Below are 17,768 nucleotides of genomic sequence, written 5' to 3' on the forward strand. Positions count from 1 at the left end.
CCACATACTGCACTGACACAGCCCTTGAACAGCATGTTTGGAATTTCACATTTTAGAAGTTTCAGCAGCAGCCTATGCTGGCTTTACAAATATTTACATACCACTAAAAGCTTAGATTTCTTCCCAGAAGACATGAAAGTCTGACAAGTGTTTGCACCTTTAGATTTTCAATGCTTTGGCAAATCAGTACCCACAGTAGACTTGTAAACAGACTGAAACATGTTTTGTGCTTTGAATTCAGTGAACATGATTTCAACTTCAGAAGTGTTTCCATCAGTAAAGCACACAAGACAGAGATGATTCCCACATGCTTAATCTTTATTGTGCGAATGTTGTTCAGAGCATTTATTACCCTGTGTAGACACACATTAAAAAAACAATACACTAACAGTGGCTAGATTGATGGACAACATATTAAATCTATTTGGTGGTAACTTGTATGCATGCAGTTAACTCCTGTGGTGTAGAAATCTTAGCCAGGAGGCCAGCCCAACTGGCGACCACCCAGAACATGGAGATGTACATGATAGACAGACTGCCCACCCTCAGGCCCTTCATTCACAACCATCCGGAATCCATTGGTCAGGCCCAGCTCAGCAGCACACTTCTTGCCAACAATCATTAAATGCCCGAGAAGCTGGAGAAAAAAAAAAAAAAAAAAAAAAAAAAAACAACCAACAGAAAACACACAAAAAAGGGGAAAGGGTGGGAAGGGAAGGGAAGGGAAGGGAAGGGAAGGAATGAGAGCAGAGAACCAATAGGCCAGTAAGTTAATTCTCAGAAATTCAGCCACTGCTCTTCAAATTGTTGCCTGCATGCAACTGTCACTTTCCAAGAAAAACTATAAAGACTGACTAGGCTTAATATATGGGGAAAATAGAACTATTTTTCAAGCCAGGCTGTAACAGACTGCAAAAGTGCCATAAAAGCTAAATCTACTTCATGGTTAAAGCCCCCACTACTTCTTCTGACAACATATATCATTCTGGTGGAAAATAAACTTTATCTTATCATGTAAAGTTTATAAAATCTCTGATCTTGATATTTTTAGTAATAAAATGAAATATTCACCACCTCTCAGCTAAGCTTCCTTTTCTTCACCTCTGACCTGCTAAAAACCCCAAGCCCATATTAGAGTAGCACTATTGCATGCAAACAATGAAAACAGATGTCAGGATTATTAGATAACAAATACCAATTCATTTTGCATGGAAAATACATGCACGGATATATTTTGCTTTCTCTGGCTAATTTTACTGGAAAACCTTAACTCCATCATCTTTTAAGCTAGAGGACAAGCATTAAGAGTATCAGAAAACTACTCTGCCTCTTCGAAAGGTCAAAAGGAAAAGGGAGACAGCCTAGTATATTATGAAGTAATGAGAAGCACAGTTAGGTGTACAGAAAACCTTTAGAGTACTTACAGATTCATCAGAATCTTCTGCTTCAGACAATCTGACAATTGGCTTCTTAGGAATCACTAAGAAATGTGTTGGAGCTTGGGGTGAAATATCATGGAACGCAAGGCACTGGAGGAACAGGAAACAGATAAAATATCATTTGCTTTGGAGAAAGGTAAGAGTTTCAGTAAATCAATATGCCCCACTAAACACATACCTCAGCAGATTACCAAATATCCCAAACATAAGCAGAGATGTTAAATTTTCTTGAATTATATATTATTTTAAATCCTTTAATTTCTAAACTCAAAACACAACTTACCAGATCTGCTGAAAAAAAAAATCACTGTTTTGTAAAGCACTGTTTAAAAGCTACAGACTTCTCAGCAAAGCAATATGCAATCAGGTTCAAGATTAATTAATGCAACATATGCATAACAACTAGTAGAGCTGTTGGCATGCATGCCTATAAAAAGTACATTTATACTTACTTTTTTTTTTTTAATTAACACCATGTTTAATAAAATAAATGGCAAAGAGTTACTAATCATCTTCTAGATACGTCTGAATATTTCCTTGGTCAAAGACAGCAAGGCAACCCTTGCTGATCTTTGTATTAGCAATCTATTAGATAGTAGATCCTGAAGTTATGTGATTGAGGCCGTATTAAACGTCTGTTCTCAAAAGCACCAAGTATTTCAGAGTAATGCATGAACACCAGCTTTGCTTCAGACATTCTCAAATTGAGAGAAAGGTATCACTTTTGAAATACAAATATGTGTCTGTAGTGACTAGCTGAATCTTGACTAAATACCAAAATTACAACCAACTTTACACTGCATGCATCACCTAAATATCAAATCAGGAACTGCCAATAGGCAAGGGAAAATGAAGCTGTGTCTCTCTGTACAAATGGCAAACCACAGGACTGGGACTTGCAACTGGAACCTTCACAAATGTGCAGGTGCACAGGAGGCACTCTGCAACCATTAGTCCAAGGATACCTCTGACTTACCCATCACGTTCAACAGCATAACACCTGGCAGTGACTGGTTTTGTCACAGACAGTGGCTACTTAAAAACACACACCTAGATTCTTCAAAATGCTTATTTCCTAGATACTTTTCTTTGTGAATCAATTAAGTTAATCTTCTTTGCAACTATACTGCTTTTTTAATATGAGAAGAAATGTGAAAAGCCCAAACTCAACTTGCATCCATCTTTTATGCAACTTATATTTTATACATCAAATCAATCTGGTTTTAAGGTATCTTTAGGAAGATAATGCCCAGTTTTGAATATCTGATGAACTGCTCATTTCTTCCAAACAGGGAAGGGCTGTAAGTATATAATTGATGAATAAAACTAATTGCACCCCTTTAAATAAATCATACTTAGAGCTGACCATTTTGCAAGCAGCTTTCCTATTATATGTAATCCCAGAGAGGAAGAATGCAAATGGCCAAACTGCATCGAAGAATTTAAAGAGCTAAAGATTGGAAGTAAATAGTTTTCAATGGTACAGAAAGCAGAAGTATCAATAAGGGAAAAGCACAATCACAGAAATTCATGAGTGCATGGGAAACCAAACGTCATTTCAGGAAGTTTAGATTCAACTGGAAAAATGGTGATAAGGCATAATTCTACAGAGACTTTGCACTTTTCAGTATTTCCCTTTCTCTGAAGGTCAATTATTGATTAAAGGCCTTCCTTACCCTTCTCCTTTTAGCACTTCCAGCCACCTCTAAAAAGACCTCCATAAAGCCAACAATATTAATTCAAGATCGCCCACCAGTCAACTGAAACCTAGAAATTCTACATTTCTGTGCACTTTGAAGTAAAAACCAAGTGATGCACTGTAGGTAATGACTTTTCCAGAAATACACCAGCTACACAAATAGCTGTCAAAGTGGGCTCAGCGAAGTCAATGGCCTGATTCCTAAATCAAGAAGCACCCAGCTTACTCTGCTGCAACCACCGCAGCTGAAGAAAAACACAGAGGTTTAACTCCGGTAAAGAAAGATCACACACCTTCACATAAACAGAGAGCAGTAACAAAGGCATGACTTTAGGAAAGCAGTCAACATTTTCAATATTCTTCAGAGCATATGGCAACTTGCCATCTATTAAGGAAACAGTTTCAAGCTATGCATGATTTATAAGCACATAAATCTGACAAACTGCATCCTAGCGAGTCTGTACACTGAGAATAATCCCTTATTTCAAAAGCAAAGGCCCCTGTAAATAGGGGAAAAAATGTGCAGATCTTATAAGAAGTACGAGTTAGTTTACATTTTGGGAATGACCATTGCATTTCATCTAAAGCTAATGATTTAATTTCGGCCCGAACATGCTGTGATGCACCAGCAATCGCTCTCGGAGGTTCACTGCCAAAGCTCAGCAGGCAGAGCTGCATCATCTTTGTAAGAGAGGCACATCGGGACCTGCACAAGCCGGGGTGCTCTGCTCGGAAGCCGCAAGAAAGCTGCCTGGAAGTGGTAAAGGTTTCACGAGTACCCTTCCACAGCAGCTGCGAGAACCCTCGACCCTTGGCAAGGAGCCGGATGCAGCTCCAGGGACGGTGCAGGGACGGTGCAGGGAAGCCGCACCGCCCGCCCAGCCGCTCTCCCGAGCGCCTCCGCGTCGCCCCCGGCCCCCGCACAGCCCGCACCTGCTCGTCCTCGAAGATGATGTTGGCGGGGATCTCCTTGCGGATGATCTTCCCGAAGATGGTGTCCCCGCCGGGCCGCGCCGCCTGCGCCTTACTGATCTCGTCAGCCATGGCGGCGGCTCCCGCCGGCCCTCAGCCCCGCCTTCCCCTGCGGCCACGCCCCCACTGCGCTCATTGGGCCAGCGCCGGCGGCTGGCCGTGCCCGCCCGTCTGATTGGCGGTTTCGCATGTCATTGTCCCGCTGGTCCCGCCCACCGCGCTGGCGCGCCCTCGCTGACCCGGGACTCGCGGAGGGATCCGGGGGGAGGAACCATGGCCGGCTCCGCGCGGGGATCAAGGAAAGGAGACTGTGCTGAAAGCGTCGTCCCGGGAGACGCTGTTGCGGGCAGAATTGCTGAATATGAAATCCAAATTAAATATCTGTGTGATTTCTTGGGACGAACTCCTGCAGACTGCACCAGGCTGGGCTGCGTTAGCTTTTCACCAAAGTTTGGAGGTATTTGGTGCTCCTGGAATCACGGTCCTGCAGAGAGGCAGTTTGACCTGCCAGCCGTTCTGCGCATTTTGTAACCATGAAACAAACTAATCAATATGGCCAAGCAATAATTCACAGAGGGCAGCACAAAGTTACACAGCTATACATCTAGTTGTAAATGGTTTTTTAATACATCTACGACATCAGTCATTAAATAGAAGAAATCAAAAAGCAGGGGTTAAAAACCAACACAAACCTTGAAGAGTAACAACAAAGCTTCATTTTCATGCAGTTTAACAAGACCAAGTATGAGGTCCTGGACTGGGGTCACCCCTGCTGTCAGCACAGGCTGGGAGATTGAGAACAGACCTTGGAAGGCCTTGGAGATGCTCATGGGTGAGAGGCTGGACATGACCCAGCCATGGGCACTCCCAGCCCAGAAAGCCAAACGTGTCCTGGGCTGCATCCAAAGCATCGTGGGCAGCAGGGGAGGGAGGGGATTCTGCCCCTCTGCTCTGCTTCAAGTGCTAGTAGCACTGTATTGAGTGGGGGTGAGAGCCCACCTGGAACTCTGCATCAGCTCTGGGGTCCCAGCACAGGGAGGACATGGAACTGCTGGAGCGAGTCCAGAGGAGGCCACAAAAATGATCAGAGTGACAGAGCACTTTTTCTGTGAGGACAAGTTGAGAGAATTGGAATTGTTCACCCTTGAAAAGACTTCAGAATGACCTAATTGCAGCTTTGCAGTACTGAAGGTAGCCTACAAGAAAGATGGGGGAAGATTTTTTTACAGGGGCATGTAGTGACAGAACATGGAGGAATGGCTTGAAACTGCAAGATTGGAGGTTTAAATTGGATGTGAGTATGGAGCTCTGAGCAACCTGGTCTAGTGAAAGGTGTCCCTGCACATTGTAGGGGCATTGGAACTAGATAACCTTTAATGTCCCTTCCAACCCAGACCATTCCAGATTCTATGATTTTCTAAACTTTACAAATAAAATAGATTGATTTCCCTGAAGATTTGTCTAGGAGGATATTAATAGAGACATTTTTATATATTTGACTCTAGACTAAAATGTTACAGGAAAGCATTTTGGAGGGAGGTGGGGAATAAGTACTGCTAAGTGGCTTAAACCTAATATGGTTTCCGCAGCTGATTACCTGAATGTGTTAGAAAAAGAGCAGAATTTGTCATGTTTCTGGTAGTAACTCTGAAATAGTTTATCATTAAATACCCTGGAAAAAAACCTCTGGTAAAGCACATTGGACAATAAATTTTTATTCTCTTCCTTAGATTATGTTCTGGATTTAGATATTTTGACATGTATATGTCCTACAGATGGTACTGGAGCTTTATGACAATTAAAAGAAGTACTTCAAGGACAAATTTCTTTGCATTATATTGTTGTCTAACCAAGGTTATCCAGCAAATATATGATTAATTGGGGCAAACGCTGCTGTGGAGTTAGTTAGAAAGTATATTTCTATGTTAAGAGAAGACATAAAGAGACAAGTTTAGAAGTTTCTCTAAAAAGCAAAAACATCTTTTTTCATATAGTTAACTTCAGCATATATTTTTGTCTCATCGTGTAAACAGCAACTTTTATATTATTTTGAATAAAACACTGAATTAATTAGATCCTCTTTTCAAAGGGTCTTATTCATTCATTCATTCACATCTGCAATAATGATTTATGGAAATAAATTATAAATAAACATCACTTCTGCTAAGAGATCAAGTTTCTTTAAGTGTTACATAGTAAAAATAAGTATTTAATAGATGCTTACAATTAAGTATTAATAATAAAAATATTAAAATTATTGAGTAAAAGTTTAGTGTTCCCATATTTCAATTAGCTTACAATGTAATTGCAGTTAAACAATTAAATGGGCTGTATTGAAGCTAGAGGTGTAATGAGCAGTAAAGCTGATTACACAGAAAATCCTTATGCTGCCTTTAGCGAATGCTGAACGATGTGTTAGTGAACTAGAAGCTTGTTTGGTTTTCAAGAGAATGGCAATTCAGGTTTATAGATGTGGCCATGATGTGGCCAGGCCAAGGCTGGGTTGGTCAGGGTGCGAGTAAGGCAAGCCAGGGCTGTGGGGAACTTGGTGTGAGCAGCCAAGAAAGTAACCTGACTAGAGAGGAGAAATGACTGAACAAAAAAGAAAAAAAAAAAAAAAAAAAAAAAAAAAAAAAAGCCTGATGGATAACACCAGCAGAAAAAAAAAGCCAGCTTGGCAGCTGTGATCCTGTGAACCAAAAGTGTCCTTGAAAAGCACATCCTTTTCTAAGTGCAGTTGAATACCTAGAAACTGGAGAGGTCCTGACATAGTACTGATAAGCACAGAAACAAGGAATTGTAACTTTTCTTCTGAAGTGGTGAAAAAATAGTCATGGGAAAGAAGGTGGCGCCCCAGATAAGGAAGGATTCCAAACTGCTGTTGGCTGATCTAACTGCAAGAGCAAGGAAACAGTCTGGCAAAATAAAAACTGATTTGAAGAAGCAGCAAATATCATCATTTATTGGCCATTCTAGGTATCTCACAGAAACTGATGTGTAAAAAATGCATATTTTATGGTTGGCTTTTTGCGAATGTTACAATGAATATTATATGTGTAATGTTAGAAAGTTATGCTATGTTAATTCTCTAAAGTAGTGTGTTAAATATAGTTTAAGATTACAACATAATGTTAAAATAGAAACTCTGTGATATAGAATTTGTTACAAGCTCAAGCGGGAAGATGAGATAATCAAGAAACTCTTCACACAGAGATGTCAGTGCAGGGGGCCCATAAAAAGTTACTGCCTCCTTATCAGAAAAGACAAACATTCTTCCACCTTCTCTCCATCTTTTTGGAACCACCAGGATTAAGGAGAAGAAGTTGACAAAAACCAGAAAAGTTCTTAATTTGCAAGGAATTTATGTATCATGTATGAGATATATGAATATGCAATAGGCTGTTGCTTTTAAGGTTATTCCTTTGTTCACAAGGCATGCTTTTCGTGACTTAGTGTCCAAGAGCATCCTGACGTCTGTATTTCTTTGCTTTTTATTGTCTTGTAATTGTCCTAACTCTAAATTTTATTACTCTAAATGTATTACTATTTTTATAATTATTTTATTATTATTAAACTTTTAGAAATTTTAAAAAACAAGTGACTGGCGTTTATTACTATAATAGCCAAGAAGGCCCATGGGGTCCTGGGGTGCATTAGGAAGAGCATTGCCTGCAGGTTGAGGGAGGTGATTCTGTCCCTCTGCTCAGCCCTGGTGAGGCACATCTGGAGTGCTGTGTCCAGTTCTGGCTCCTCAGGACAAGGAGAGACATGGAGCTCCTGGAGTGGTCCAGCGGAGGCAGCAAAGATGGGACTGGAGCATCTTTCGAGGAGAGGCTGTGGGAGCTGGGCCTCTAAAGAATAGTTAAAGCCACGTATGGAAAATGGGACAAAATGCAAAATAAGTTAATCTGTTAGTGGACTATGTTAGAGTAAATGACCCTTTATTTATCGCCTTTGGGGAACCTCATCAATGTATCTTCAGAGTATCTGAAGGAAAAGCGTCAGAGGAAGGAGCCAGGCTCTTCTCAGTGATGCCCAGCAACAGGACGAGGGGCAGTGGGCAGAAAGCGATGCACAGGAAGTTTCTGTGAACACGAGGAAGAAATTCTGAACTTGTTCACTGTGCGGGCGAGCAGGCACAGGAGCAGATTGTCCAGGAAAGAGGTGAAGTCTTCCCACTGGGGATGGAACTGCCTGGATACAGTCGTGTGCCATGTGCTTTGGGCAGGGACGTTGGGCCAGATGCGCCACTGTGGTCCGTTCCAGGCTGAGCTGGAATTCCCTGCCGTGAGCCCGTGAAAGCCGCGCCAGCCCCGGCGGTGGCGGCGGCGGGGCGGCGGAACTCAGGCTGCCCGGAACGGCGGCGGGCGGCCCCCGGGGGGGGGGACAGCATTGGCGGCGGCACCGGCGGCAGAGCGGGAGGGTGCGGCTCGTCCCTGAGAGGCACTTCCGGTGCGGCACTTCCGGCGGCGGAAGCCATGGGGAGTCGCGGGCAGGCGAGTGACACACACACATAAACACATATAGACACACATATAAACACATATAAACACACATGCACACGCATACACACGTATTCTGTCCGTGCTTCGGCGGGGGGGGTGGGGGTCGCAGCTTTGTAGCTTTTGTAGAGCCACAAGACACAGACTTTCAGGATAAGAAGGATAAAAAACTAGGTAAAAGAAAGTAGCGGTTTGCACGGAAAGGCCGTTGCGGGAAAAGGAAGCGAGAAGATGTGATAGGCAGATTAAAATGCATGAAGAGCACGTCTCGTGAGGGTAAGATAGGGAAGAACATGGAGCTAAGAATTAATAAGGCCTTTCATTGCTCGGGTGTAATTTCCCTGGTTTTGGTGTACAGTCAGCAGGTATTGGCGGGGCTCTCTGTGAAAGCAAGCGGCTGTACAGGTCAGAGGTGTCTGCATTAATGCATCTTGATCAAAACCATCTCATACAGCTTTTCACCACTGTGGCTGATGTGGTCAAAAGTTTCCTGAGCTCTGCCAGGCTGTGGCCACTTCCCTGGTCACCCTCAGGGTGAAGAATCTTCCCCTGAGTGGCCTCAGTGTCCCCTGACACAACTTCGGGCCATTGGCTTGAATCCTGTCACGGTACCAGACAGAAGATTGGTGCTTGCTCCTCCTCCTCTCCTTGTGAGGAAGCTGTAGGCTGCTGTAAGGGTAGGAGGATGCCTGGAAATGGCTCATCAAATTGTCCAAAATAACAGTAAACTTAAAGTTTTGCCATACATGTGTGTTTAACATAAAACCACTTGTAATATTACTTTGCTATTTGCAAAGATGCCAAATACACTGTGGGGTAGAAAATGTTTAGGATATTAAAATACCTGCAAAACTTTTGTTGTGTTTTAATTCTGTGAGTTTACTTTCCACAGGTTCATCCACCTAGGGAATGGTGCAGTTAAAGGCAATGTGGCTCTGTTAATTTCTGGGTTACAGCCCTCTGTTTCTTCTATGTCCTTCTGAAAAATATTTGGAATACTAATTGTGAGAGAACAATTTGAGATTATTATGAAGTGCCTAGAATTGTGCCCTCTAGAGATGCCAAAATGGTTGGAAGTACTTGAAGGAGCTTCAAAAGGCATGTTGTTATCAAGATTATGTTTTTCTGGTGCTTGTCAGAGACTCTTTTTAGTCTGGCAAACACCAAAAAAGTCTCATAAGGGTTTGAGTATTTCTGTGATTCATTGCAGTCTGTATGAATGATCAAAACCACAAGACTGTGAGCTGTGATTCTCCAGGGGTTTGCTTTTCATACGTGTTCAGGGGTGTCTTCTGTACATTGTAAATCCTAGCTTTGAGTGTTTGCTTTTACTGAAGTGTTAATTTCCTGACCTGGCAGTTGCATTTAAGGGAAGGACTTTGCATTGGTTCTGCTGCTCTACTTGTAGAAGATTTTTATGTAAGCATACTTCAGCTGTTTCTTTTTCTGTCTTCTTTCAAAAGCTAGAGAATATGCACTGTTGTAACCTTGATAATTCCTTCAGGTAACTTGGCTTTTAGAGTTATTCCTGTTCTGTTGGGTGTATTTAACATTGGCACAATAAATAATGCTTGTGTCCATGTAGTTTCAGGATTGTATTCCCATCCTGCCAAATAATTATTTAGGATTGTGGTGCCAGCATCTCTTAGAGCAATTTGAAATACCTAGACCTGTCTAAGATTTTGATGACATCACATCTGCTTTGGCTGTGAGTGTTTTAATCAGGAATTTAAGTAAAGCCTCTTAGATATTGATTCTGTATCAAATTCTTTACTGAATGGAAGGAACAAGAAATTTCAACCAAAACATTTTCATTTTAACTAACACTCCTGCTAGCAAATAAGTTAATTATACTGATGTTGTATTGGCAGGTTTTGAAGCTTTTCAAGTTGTTACACAGAACACGGCAAGAAGTTTTTAAAAATGATCACAAAGCCCTCGAAGGTGAGATACTTGTTTTGTGGGGTGTGTGCTTACCTATATTTTGTGGAACTTTCTTCTTGGAGTACAGAGAAGGATAATTCTTAACATAATCTTTCTTCAAGTTACTCCCATAATTTTCAAGTAATAATTGGGAAAACTTTTGTGTCCCTAACCAGATATCCTTTAATTTGAAACAGAAAAATGGTTCTTAGATTCAAGCACCCACATATTTTGGAATAGTAACATTTCTTTTTCAAATGTTCCTGATCTTCCTGGGAGATATATGTCTTTTGTTTTTTTAACTTCTCTTCAGTCCAGCCACAGCATGGTTAGCTGTACTAATTAATTCTCTATGTATGATTTTTCCTCAAGAAATTAATCCTGATTTTTTAGTACCTTGTGTATGCAGTACAGAATGCTAAATTGGGAATCTTATTTTATTTGAATACCAGTCAACTTAAAATGTGACATCATGTGAGTTACGTGGAGATCTTACATTGAAATACTTTGATCAGAGTGCCCCAGGAACGTGCCATAAAGAGCTTAAGATTCTTAACTTTGGGGCAGTGACAAATTCAAAATAAAATTTTTGTTCATACTTTGGTTTTTTGTTTACTTTATTTAGCTGCAAGACAAAAGATAAATGAAGAATTCAGAAATAACCAAGACGAGACATCTGAAGAGAAGATTAATGAGGTATTTTATTGCTTTCTCTTGCTTGTAAGAATATTTAGAAATTTGGTTTTTACTTAAAGGATCTCTAAACCACTGTACACACATTGAGACATCATGAAAGCTGGATTGGTTTAGAAAGACTTCTACATGGATCTTTGTTTATAAACATATAATGTATTAATACTGTCTTACAATGGTATTAATACTGTCTTACAGAATTTTGTACATACAAAAATACATAAGTAGAAAGTGTGTTCTGATAGTTTAGTGTGATTATTTTGAAGTTTATAATAAAAGTATATGAGAAAAATGTTTAAAGTTGCAATTGTTATGTAAATAGTTTATGCTTTGCTCATACTACCTATCTGCAGTGTGGTCACTTAAATTTACCTGCTACCTGTTTAGGTAAACAGAAACAAACAGGGAAATTACTCTGCTCAGTTACTAACAGAACACAAATGACTCGGCATCTTTGTGGGAGGCAAAAAACAGCAAAATTATTAGGATTAATTGTAGTATAGTATAGTTGTAGTATATATTAATTATAATACAGGGATTTTTTGCTTCTTCTTTCCTCATCACACATTAAAAGTAAAGCATTCTGTTAATTCACTAAGTTCGTTACCTTAGCATAATTGTTGCCTTAACACTTTTTGCTGAGTCATTTTTTTTCTGAAAGTTACTGTGAACTGAAACAGAGCTTCTGTATTTTAGATAATTTTAGTTATTAACATCTCTACAGAGTGATCAATTTAGTGCTTGTCATTCAGCCTTTTGTCAGAGTGTATTTACATTGTCACAGGCACTGGTTGGAAGAAAGTGCCTACGTCTGTCCCTTGAAGAAATAAAATTAAAACATTTCCTTACATCAGCCACTGAACAGTAATGTAAATAGTTCTGACAATAGTTCCTAAATTTAGCCTCCTGTAATAATACTCATTGCTTGTGTTACTACTGTCTGATCAGCTAAGTTATGTGTTCAGGGTTGGTTTTTTTAATAGATGTACAGGAAAACTATTTGCTGCAATTCTGAAATCTCTATTTGTTTTCTAGGCAACCTGCAAATTTCAAATATGTGACTTTTTAATATGGATTAGTTGATACTTGATTAACTGTGTCAGTGAAAGGAATACTAGACTTCCATTCCAGCTACACACTCCTAGAACATCACAGATGTTTATTACATGTATGCACTAATTAGACTTGGTTGCAGAGGCACTGAATGAAGTTTTATATAAGACTTCAGGAAGTTTGAGCACTTGCTTGCATTAATGTGGTGCTGTTAGTGTTCTGCTTTGGACAGAACTAAAAATGGAGTATTGACCAGCCAGAATAGAAAACTACAGTGCATTCTAACATGACAACAAGTACTTGTATCTGTACGTACTTGTATGTGTCAAGCTTGTGGTGACATAAGGAGATCAGGTATGAGAATGAGAAATACGATAGCTGAAACTAATGCACCTGTGATTTGTCTTGCTATGTGAAGTGTCAGACAAACGAGCAGAATTCCCTTAAGGTCAACCTGAAGAGGAAGCTGTGCTTCAGGAGCATGCAGCCTGGGTGCTAATGTGCCTTCAGCAGGAGGATCTGGAGGGTACCTGCTTGAAGCCCTTAAAAGGGAGGAGCATGAGAAGTGCCGTGTAGATGGCAAGCATTGAGCTCTAGCCTTTGCAAAGATCCACTTCTGTTGGTACGTGCCTCTTCCTAGTGTGAGCGTGTCTCCTGAAACGTCTCACTTGAGCAATTCCATTTATTTCTGATACAGGTATCATGCAAACAAGTATTAGACTTCTCTTAATGGCTTAGCAAAGCTAGCAAGGGTGCTGCAGTTTATCCTCTTAGTGAGAGAAGGAATTCCAGGCCTTTTGCCAAATACTAATACTTTGGGTAGTCTGTAGGTAGTGCCTTGTTTTTCTGCACAGTTCTACTATGAAACCTCAGTATGTTTAATTCATGTCTTATTTTGCCCTTGTTTTTGTCTCCTTATTTCAGGAGCAGTAGTGTTGAAAGAATGAGATTGCAATTTCACTATGAGAAGTCAAAGGTTATTGAGGTGTGAGTGAGTGTCTTTGATCATTGAAAACTAGTTAATTAGTTTTATAGTTGCATTTCAACTTACTCATTTGCAGTTTTAATTTGGTGCGTAGATGTATATACTCGGGTATGTTACTGAGCCAGTGTTTCCTTCACTATGTGCTCCATGTCAAGGTCACTTACATGTCAATCTGTAAATTATAACAGGATCCCCAAGGCAAAAGTAATGTATACATAGTACATAAGTAACTGAGTAGTATAACAGAATGACTTTATTATTTTAATAGTTGTCTAGTATGGAAAATAGCTTCAGAAATAGTCACGTGTAATTTAAATTTCTCTTGTTTCTCTCTTCTTACTCTTTTACTAGCTTCTTAAAATAGCTTCAGATGTTGAAGTGATTCTCAGAACTTCTGTTATTCAGGCGGTTCACACAGATTCTGACAAAATAGGTGAGTAAGCCTGCATGCTAGAAGGATACTTATATTTATGTTACAGTTTAGTAAATAAATATAGAATGTTAAAATAAGGAAAGAAATAGTGAGGCAAATAGCCTGTCTGTTATTCTCTGGCAAAATTCGTAATGTAAGCTATTCATTAATGTTACTGCCTAGGATGGATGGAGGTTTCAAAGGCACAAAGTTTCCATACAAATGTTTTGAAGTACGGAGGCTGGTAGAAAAGACTACCTTGAATGCCTTTAACTAGCTATAACTATTAGGAAGGTCAGCAATTAGATAGCTGGTCCACATGCACTTACAGGCTAGTCAGTCAGCATATGTCTAAAGGCAGTAGCCATTGTACCTATCTGTAGGTGCTTGCTCTACCAAATAGGGAGCAGCTGCCTGAGGAGTATTAGCAAGTGCAGTATGTACTCTAACCATAAAATAGCTTTTTCTTTGAGGATTGAGTGTTCATTTCCAAAACTTTTTTCCAACAATTTCAGTTTCAGGTTATGCAGTGTAAGATTTGTGACACAGTGATTACCTCAATGCAAAGTCTATCCTGTTCCAAAATCCTGATTCCTGGTTTAGAAGTTCTTTTATCTTGCAGCCAAAAAGAGAAGTAGTAGGTAGGCTCAGCATACAACTGTATGGTAAGAGAATACAGGAAATCTTCATCTGTGTACACAGTTTCCTTTTACTTCGATTGTTTCCTTTTACTTTCGTTTAGTATTGGCTGTAAAGTTTTGTACCAATTTTCAATTTTAGGTTTGGTAAAACATTTTGCTTTAAAACAGCAGTTATGATCAAGGCCAAAGGTAAGTCTGGACCAGTGTCAGGTCTTCCACGGTGATTCCAGGCAGATAACAGTTGAAGAATAGGAACAGACAAAATGAATCTGCACCTCTTTCAGCTATTCACATCTGGCAGCACTTCTGAGTCAGGGATGTTTTCAGGTTTAATTATCTTCAATGGGCTTCTCTTCAATTACTTTTCATTTTCACCAAGCTGTTAATGAGTTTTTAAGTACTTTATTGCTTCCTTTTTTTTCACTTCCCCGTGAAACAGCTCTCAGAAACAACAGGTGAATGCCTATGATTATTCTTGCTATTCACTGCACAGTGTGGGCAAGGAGGCATTTATACACACAATGATGGCACAATAATGTTTTGTCTTTCATTTTCAACTGGATTCCTGCTAATAGTCACTGCTAATTCTAAGTTTAATTTTTGGCTGCCAAGCATATATATTATGTATTTATTTTTACAAAATTGTACTCATTAAACTCATCAGAGTTTTGAACTTAATACTTACTTTGCGAGGTTAGTATTTTTCTTGACCTGTGTGCATTGCATGTCTCCAGATATAATTTTGTCTGTCAGTTTACTTAGTCAGGTCTTAAGAGTGTCTTGCTATTTTTCACAATAAGACATTTTCTTAATGAAATTCTTCAGGATGGTATAATGAAAAGCCTTTTCTTCACAGGTTACTTACGAATATGTTGAATATGTCAGCAAAAATACCTGTAGAACTCCACATTTGTCATCACTCCAGTGGATGACCTGATCACTTATTGTTCACATCTTACGGTTTAACCAGTGACTTATCTCTGCAAGACTTCTGTCATAATAAGGCTGTTTTATAAAAGCATTGACTGAGGGACATTGGGGAATTCAGACATGTTGTGGTAACCTCTGAAGCACCATTCAGAGAATTCCAGCAGAGACTGTAAGGCAGAGCTTCCTTTGCAAAAGCCAAGTGGATTCTTGTTCAAATACTGGCTTGATCCTATGCGAGTATGTAGGAATGGGGTTAGGACAGCCAGGTGTATCAGCAACAGGAGGAGGAGGAGAGAAAACGTGAGCCTGCAGCTGCATAGGACAGGGGACTCAGTAATGAAGGACACAAAATACAGTGACAGTGACAATACAGTGGCAGTAACTTTCACTAGGTGCTTTCTTTTCCTCTTGGCCTTTAAAATAGGTGTGACAAGATAAATATTACAGATTAGAGTCCATGACTTGAGTGAGAGAGCTAAGTTAAATCCAGTGTTCATTTTTGAAACTGCCGAAGCATAATACGACTCAGGCTTGAAAAAAATGCCATTCACTCTCCTGCTAAAAGTTACTGCAAAACTTTATGGCTTCTTAATAGAAAATTTTCAATGCTTATAAAAGGAGTCAGGAAAACATTATTATAGCCAGCTGAAAGTAAAATCCTAGTATGATTTTGTCTTAGATACTATGATGCTACTTTCCACAAGTTCAGATCCTCATTTTAATAACCAGATATGTTGTATGTAAATGTAAAAACACCTTTAGAATTTGAAATAGTATTTTCCATAAGATTATATTCTTACTGGTTTTTTTTTTTTTCTATTTCAGTACTCGTACCCAGGAAAGATCTGCTACAGGACAACATTCCTTACTTAGATAAACCAACAAAAAAGCAAGAATCCTGAGGAAATACTGCTACCAGGAAAAAAGAGACTGAAATCAATTCACTGATTTTATTGAGTGCTGGAGTATCATCATGCACTTATTCAGTGGAAGATAGTTAATATTTTCACAGAACCTAAAAGTACACTTACTAATTGTGTTACTTCAGCCAGGAATGTTTCTGATTATGACAGCTCTCAGACAGAGATTGTTTCCTAGCAATGCAGAGTTTTTCAAAACTAAAAATTATAAAAATTAAATTGAGTCCTTAATACTGATAATATTTATTGTCAATCATAAGCTTTTTTGAAGTAATGAAAAACCATCTTGTGGCATTTAATGTTGAATTTATGCTTTGCACCAAAAGCATGATTTCTGAAGTTGTCATTAATTGTACACTAGTATACTGTGATGCTTGAGAGGGTTCTTAAAGGTTTATCTGAATAAATTATTTGTGTTTTACAGATGGGAGAGCATGTCTAGTGTTTTCTTCTCCTACACACTCTGGAATGAGCAGGAATGGTAGGGTTTGAGTTCTCAGATGACAGCACAAGAGAACCCAGACACAGCATAACCTAAGCATGTTGGTTTAGATCATATGGTTTATGAATTTGTGGTTTGTGCTTTAACTTGTAATCATTGAGTGACTGAGACATTTTTGAAAGAAAACTAAACTTGCTGTTTAGTTGCAAGTGAACTTGCCTAGAGTGAATATAGGAAAAGTATGATTAGTAAGCCCTAGTAATTTGCATTTTTTAAAAGGATACATCCTTGGTTCTTGTGGAGTTCATTACAAAGATCTGTTCACTTCCATTTTAATTGGAAGGAGGTACAACTGCAGTGATACATATAATCTTTTCTTCATGAAACTGGTAGCAGGCTCCACCCTAGGATCTAAGTACCTCACAGAGTACTCAAGGAGTGAGGCAGTCCAACAATGCGTCGCCTCATGACTCCTACTGTATCTGCTATCTCAAGTCTCCACGATGTCAGAATTGCCTGTGTGTGTACTGTGGCTTGACTGGCTGAATAAACCAGAATATTAGTGCCTTCATCCAGTCTCTTTCTCACAAAGCATGTCAGTGTGACAAGTACTCCTTTCTTTAAAACTTGCCACTGGCTGCGATGGCCAGGGCAGCCAGCAGCAAATACAGCTGTCAGTAACCCTCTTTGACTTATACTCATAATCCCTGCGCTGTAGCTAAAACACACCAGGCACACGATGGGAGAGAGAATTAAATTACTGCAGTTCTTGTCATTTATTGTGTTCTAGTGGCTCCACTGCAAAACAAATATCTGTCTGTAGGCAATGTCTTGTTCTAGGCCCCTGGTATTTTTTACTTTCCTAAGGACTAGCTATATTCTATGTCTGGCTTCCCATCCTGCAGCCTGCCTGTATTGACCTTTTTTTTTTTTCCTCTATAAGGGGCATAAGAGAGTCATATGCCAGAAAGAGAAAATACAAGGTAGTGGCAACTGTAAAAAGAAAGCAGAGCATTGCCTTAGGTGAAATGACTAACTTTTAAGCAGAAATAATTAAACAGTGGTCTGGCAAGACTGCGAAATTATATAACCATTAAGGTGTACATCCCATGGCATGTTGGAATTGGGGGGAATTCACCTCTCATAGCTACTGCCTT

The 17,768-nt window shown here is 39.6% G+C and overlaps 2 protein-coding genes across 2 annotated transcripts; one reads left to right on the plus strand and one right to left on the minus strand.

The window, feature by feature from the left end:
• Positions 1-297: 297 nt before the first annotated feature.
• Positions 298-4,218, minus strand: HINT1 (histidine triad nucleotide binding protein 1). Its single transcript, NM_001145560.1, has 3 exons — positions 4,072-4,218; positions 1,425-1,529; positions 298-637 (listed from the first exon to the last, which is right to left on the minus strand). Exons 1-3 carry the CDS (start codon positions 4,180-4,182, stop codon positions 473-475), a joined length of 381 nt encoding a protein of 126 aa, NP_001139032.1. The 5' UTR covers positions 4,183-4,218; the 3' UTR covers positions 298-472.
• A 4,235-nt stretch (positions 4,219-8,453) lies between these two features.
• Positions 8,454-16,599, plus strand: LYRM7 (LYR motif containing 7). The gene is made up of 5 exons (XM_002189652.6): positions 8,454-8,606; positions 10,484-10,556; positions 11,161-11,231; positions 13,618-13,699; positions 16,075-16,599. Exons 1-5 carry the CDS (start codon positions 8,589-8,591, stop codon positions 16,149-16,151), a joined length of 321 nt encoding a protein of 106 aa, XP_002189688.2. The 5' UTR covers positions 8,454-8,588; the 3' UTR covers positions 16,152-16,599.
• Positions 16,600-17,768: the final 1,169 nt, after the last annotated feature.

Source organism: Taeniopygia guttata, chromosome Z (genome assembly GCF_048771995.1).
Source record: "Taeniopygia guttata chromosome Z, bTaeGut7.mat, whole genome shotgun sequence".
NCBI lineage: Eukaryota > Metazoa > Chordata > Aves > Passeriformes > Estrildidae > Taeniopygia > Taeniopygia guttata.

Coding starts and splice junctions, on each gene's coding strand:
- HINT1 (NM_001145560.1), bottom strand. CDS start 4,182: ATGGCTGACGAGATCAGTAAGGCGCAGGCGGCGCGGCCCGGCGGGGAC. Junction 1,530..4,071: donor TCATCTTCGAGGACGAGCAG/GTGCGGGCTGTG, acceptor CTGTTCCTCCAG/TGCCTTGCGTTCCATGATAT. Junction 638..1,424: donor CAGAAGATTCTGATGAATCT/GTAAGTACTCTA, acceptor TTTTTTCTCCAG/CTTCTCGGGCATTTAATGAT.
- LYRM7 (XM_002189652.6), top strand. Junction 10,557..11,160: donor TGATCACAAAGCCCTCGAAG/GTGAGATACTTG, acceptor TACTTTATTTAG/CTGCAAGACAAAAGATAAAT. Junction 11,232..13,617: donor CTGAAGAGAAGATTAATGAG/GTATTTTATTGC, acceptor CTCTTTTACTAG/CTTCTTAAAATAGCTTCAGA.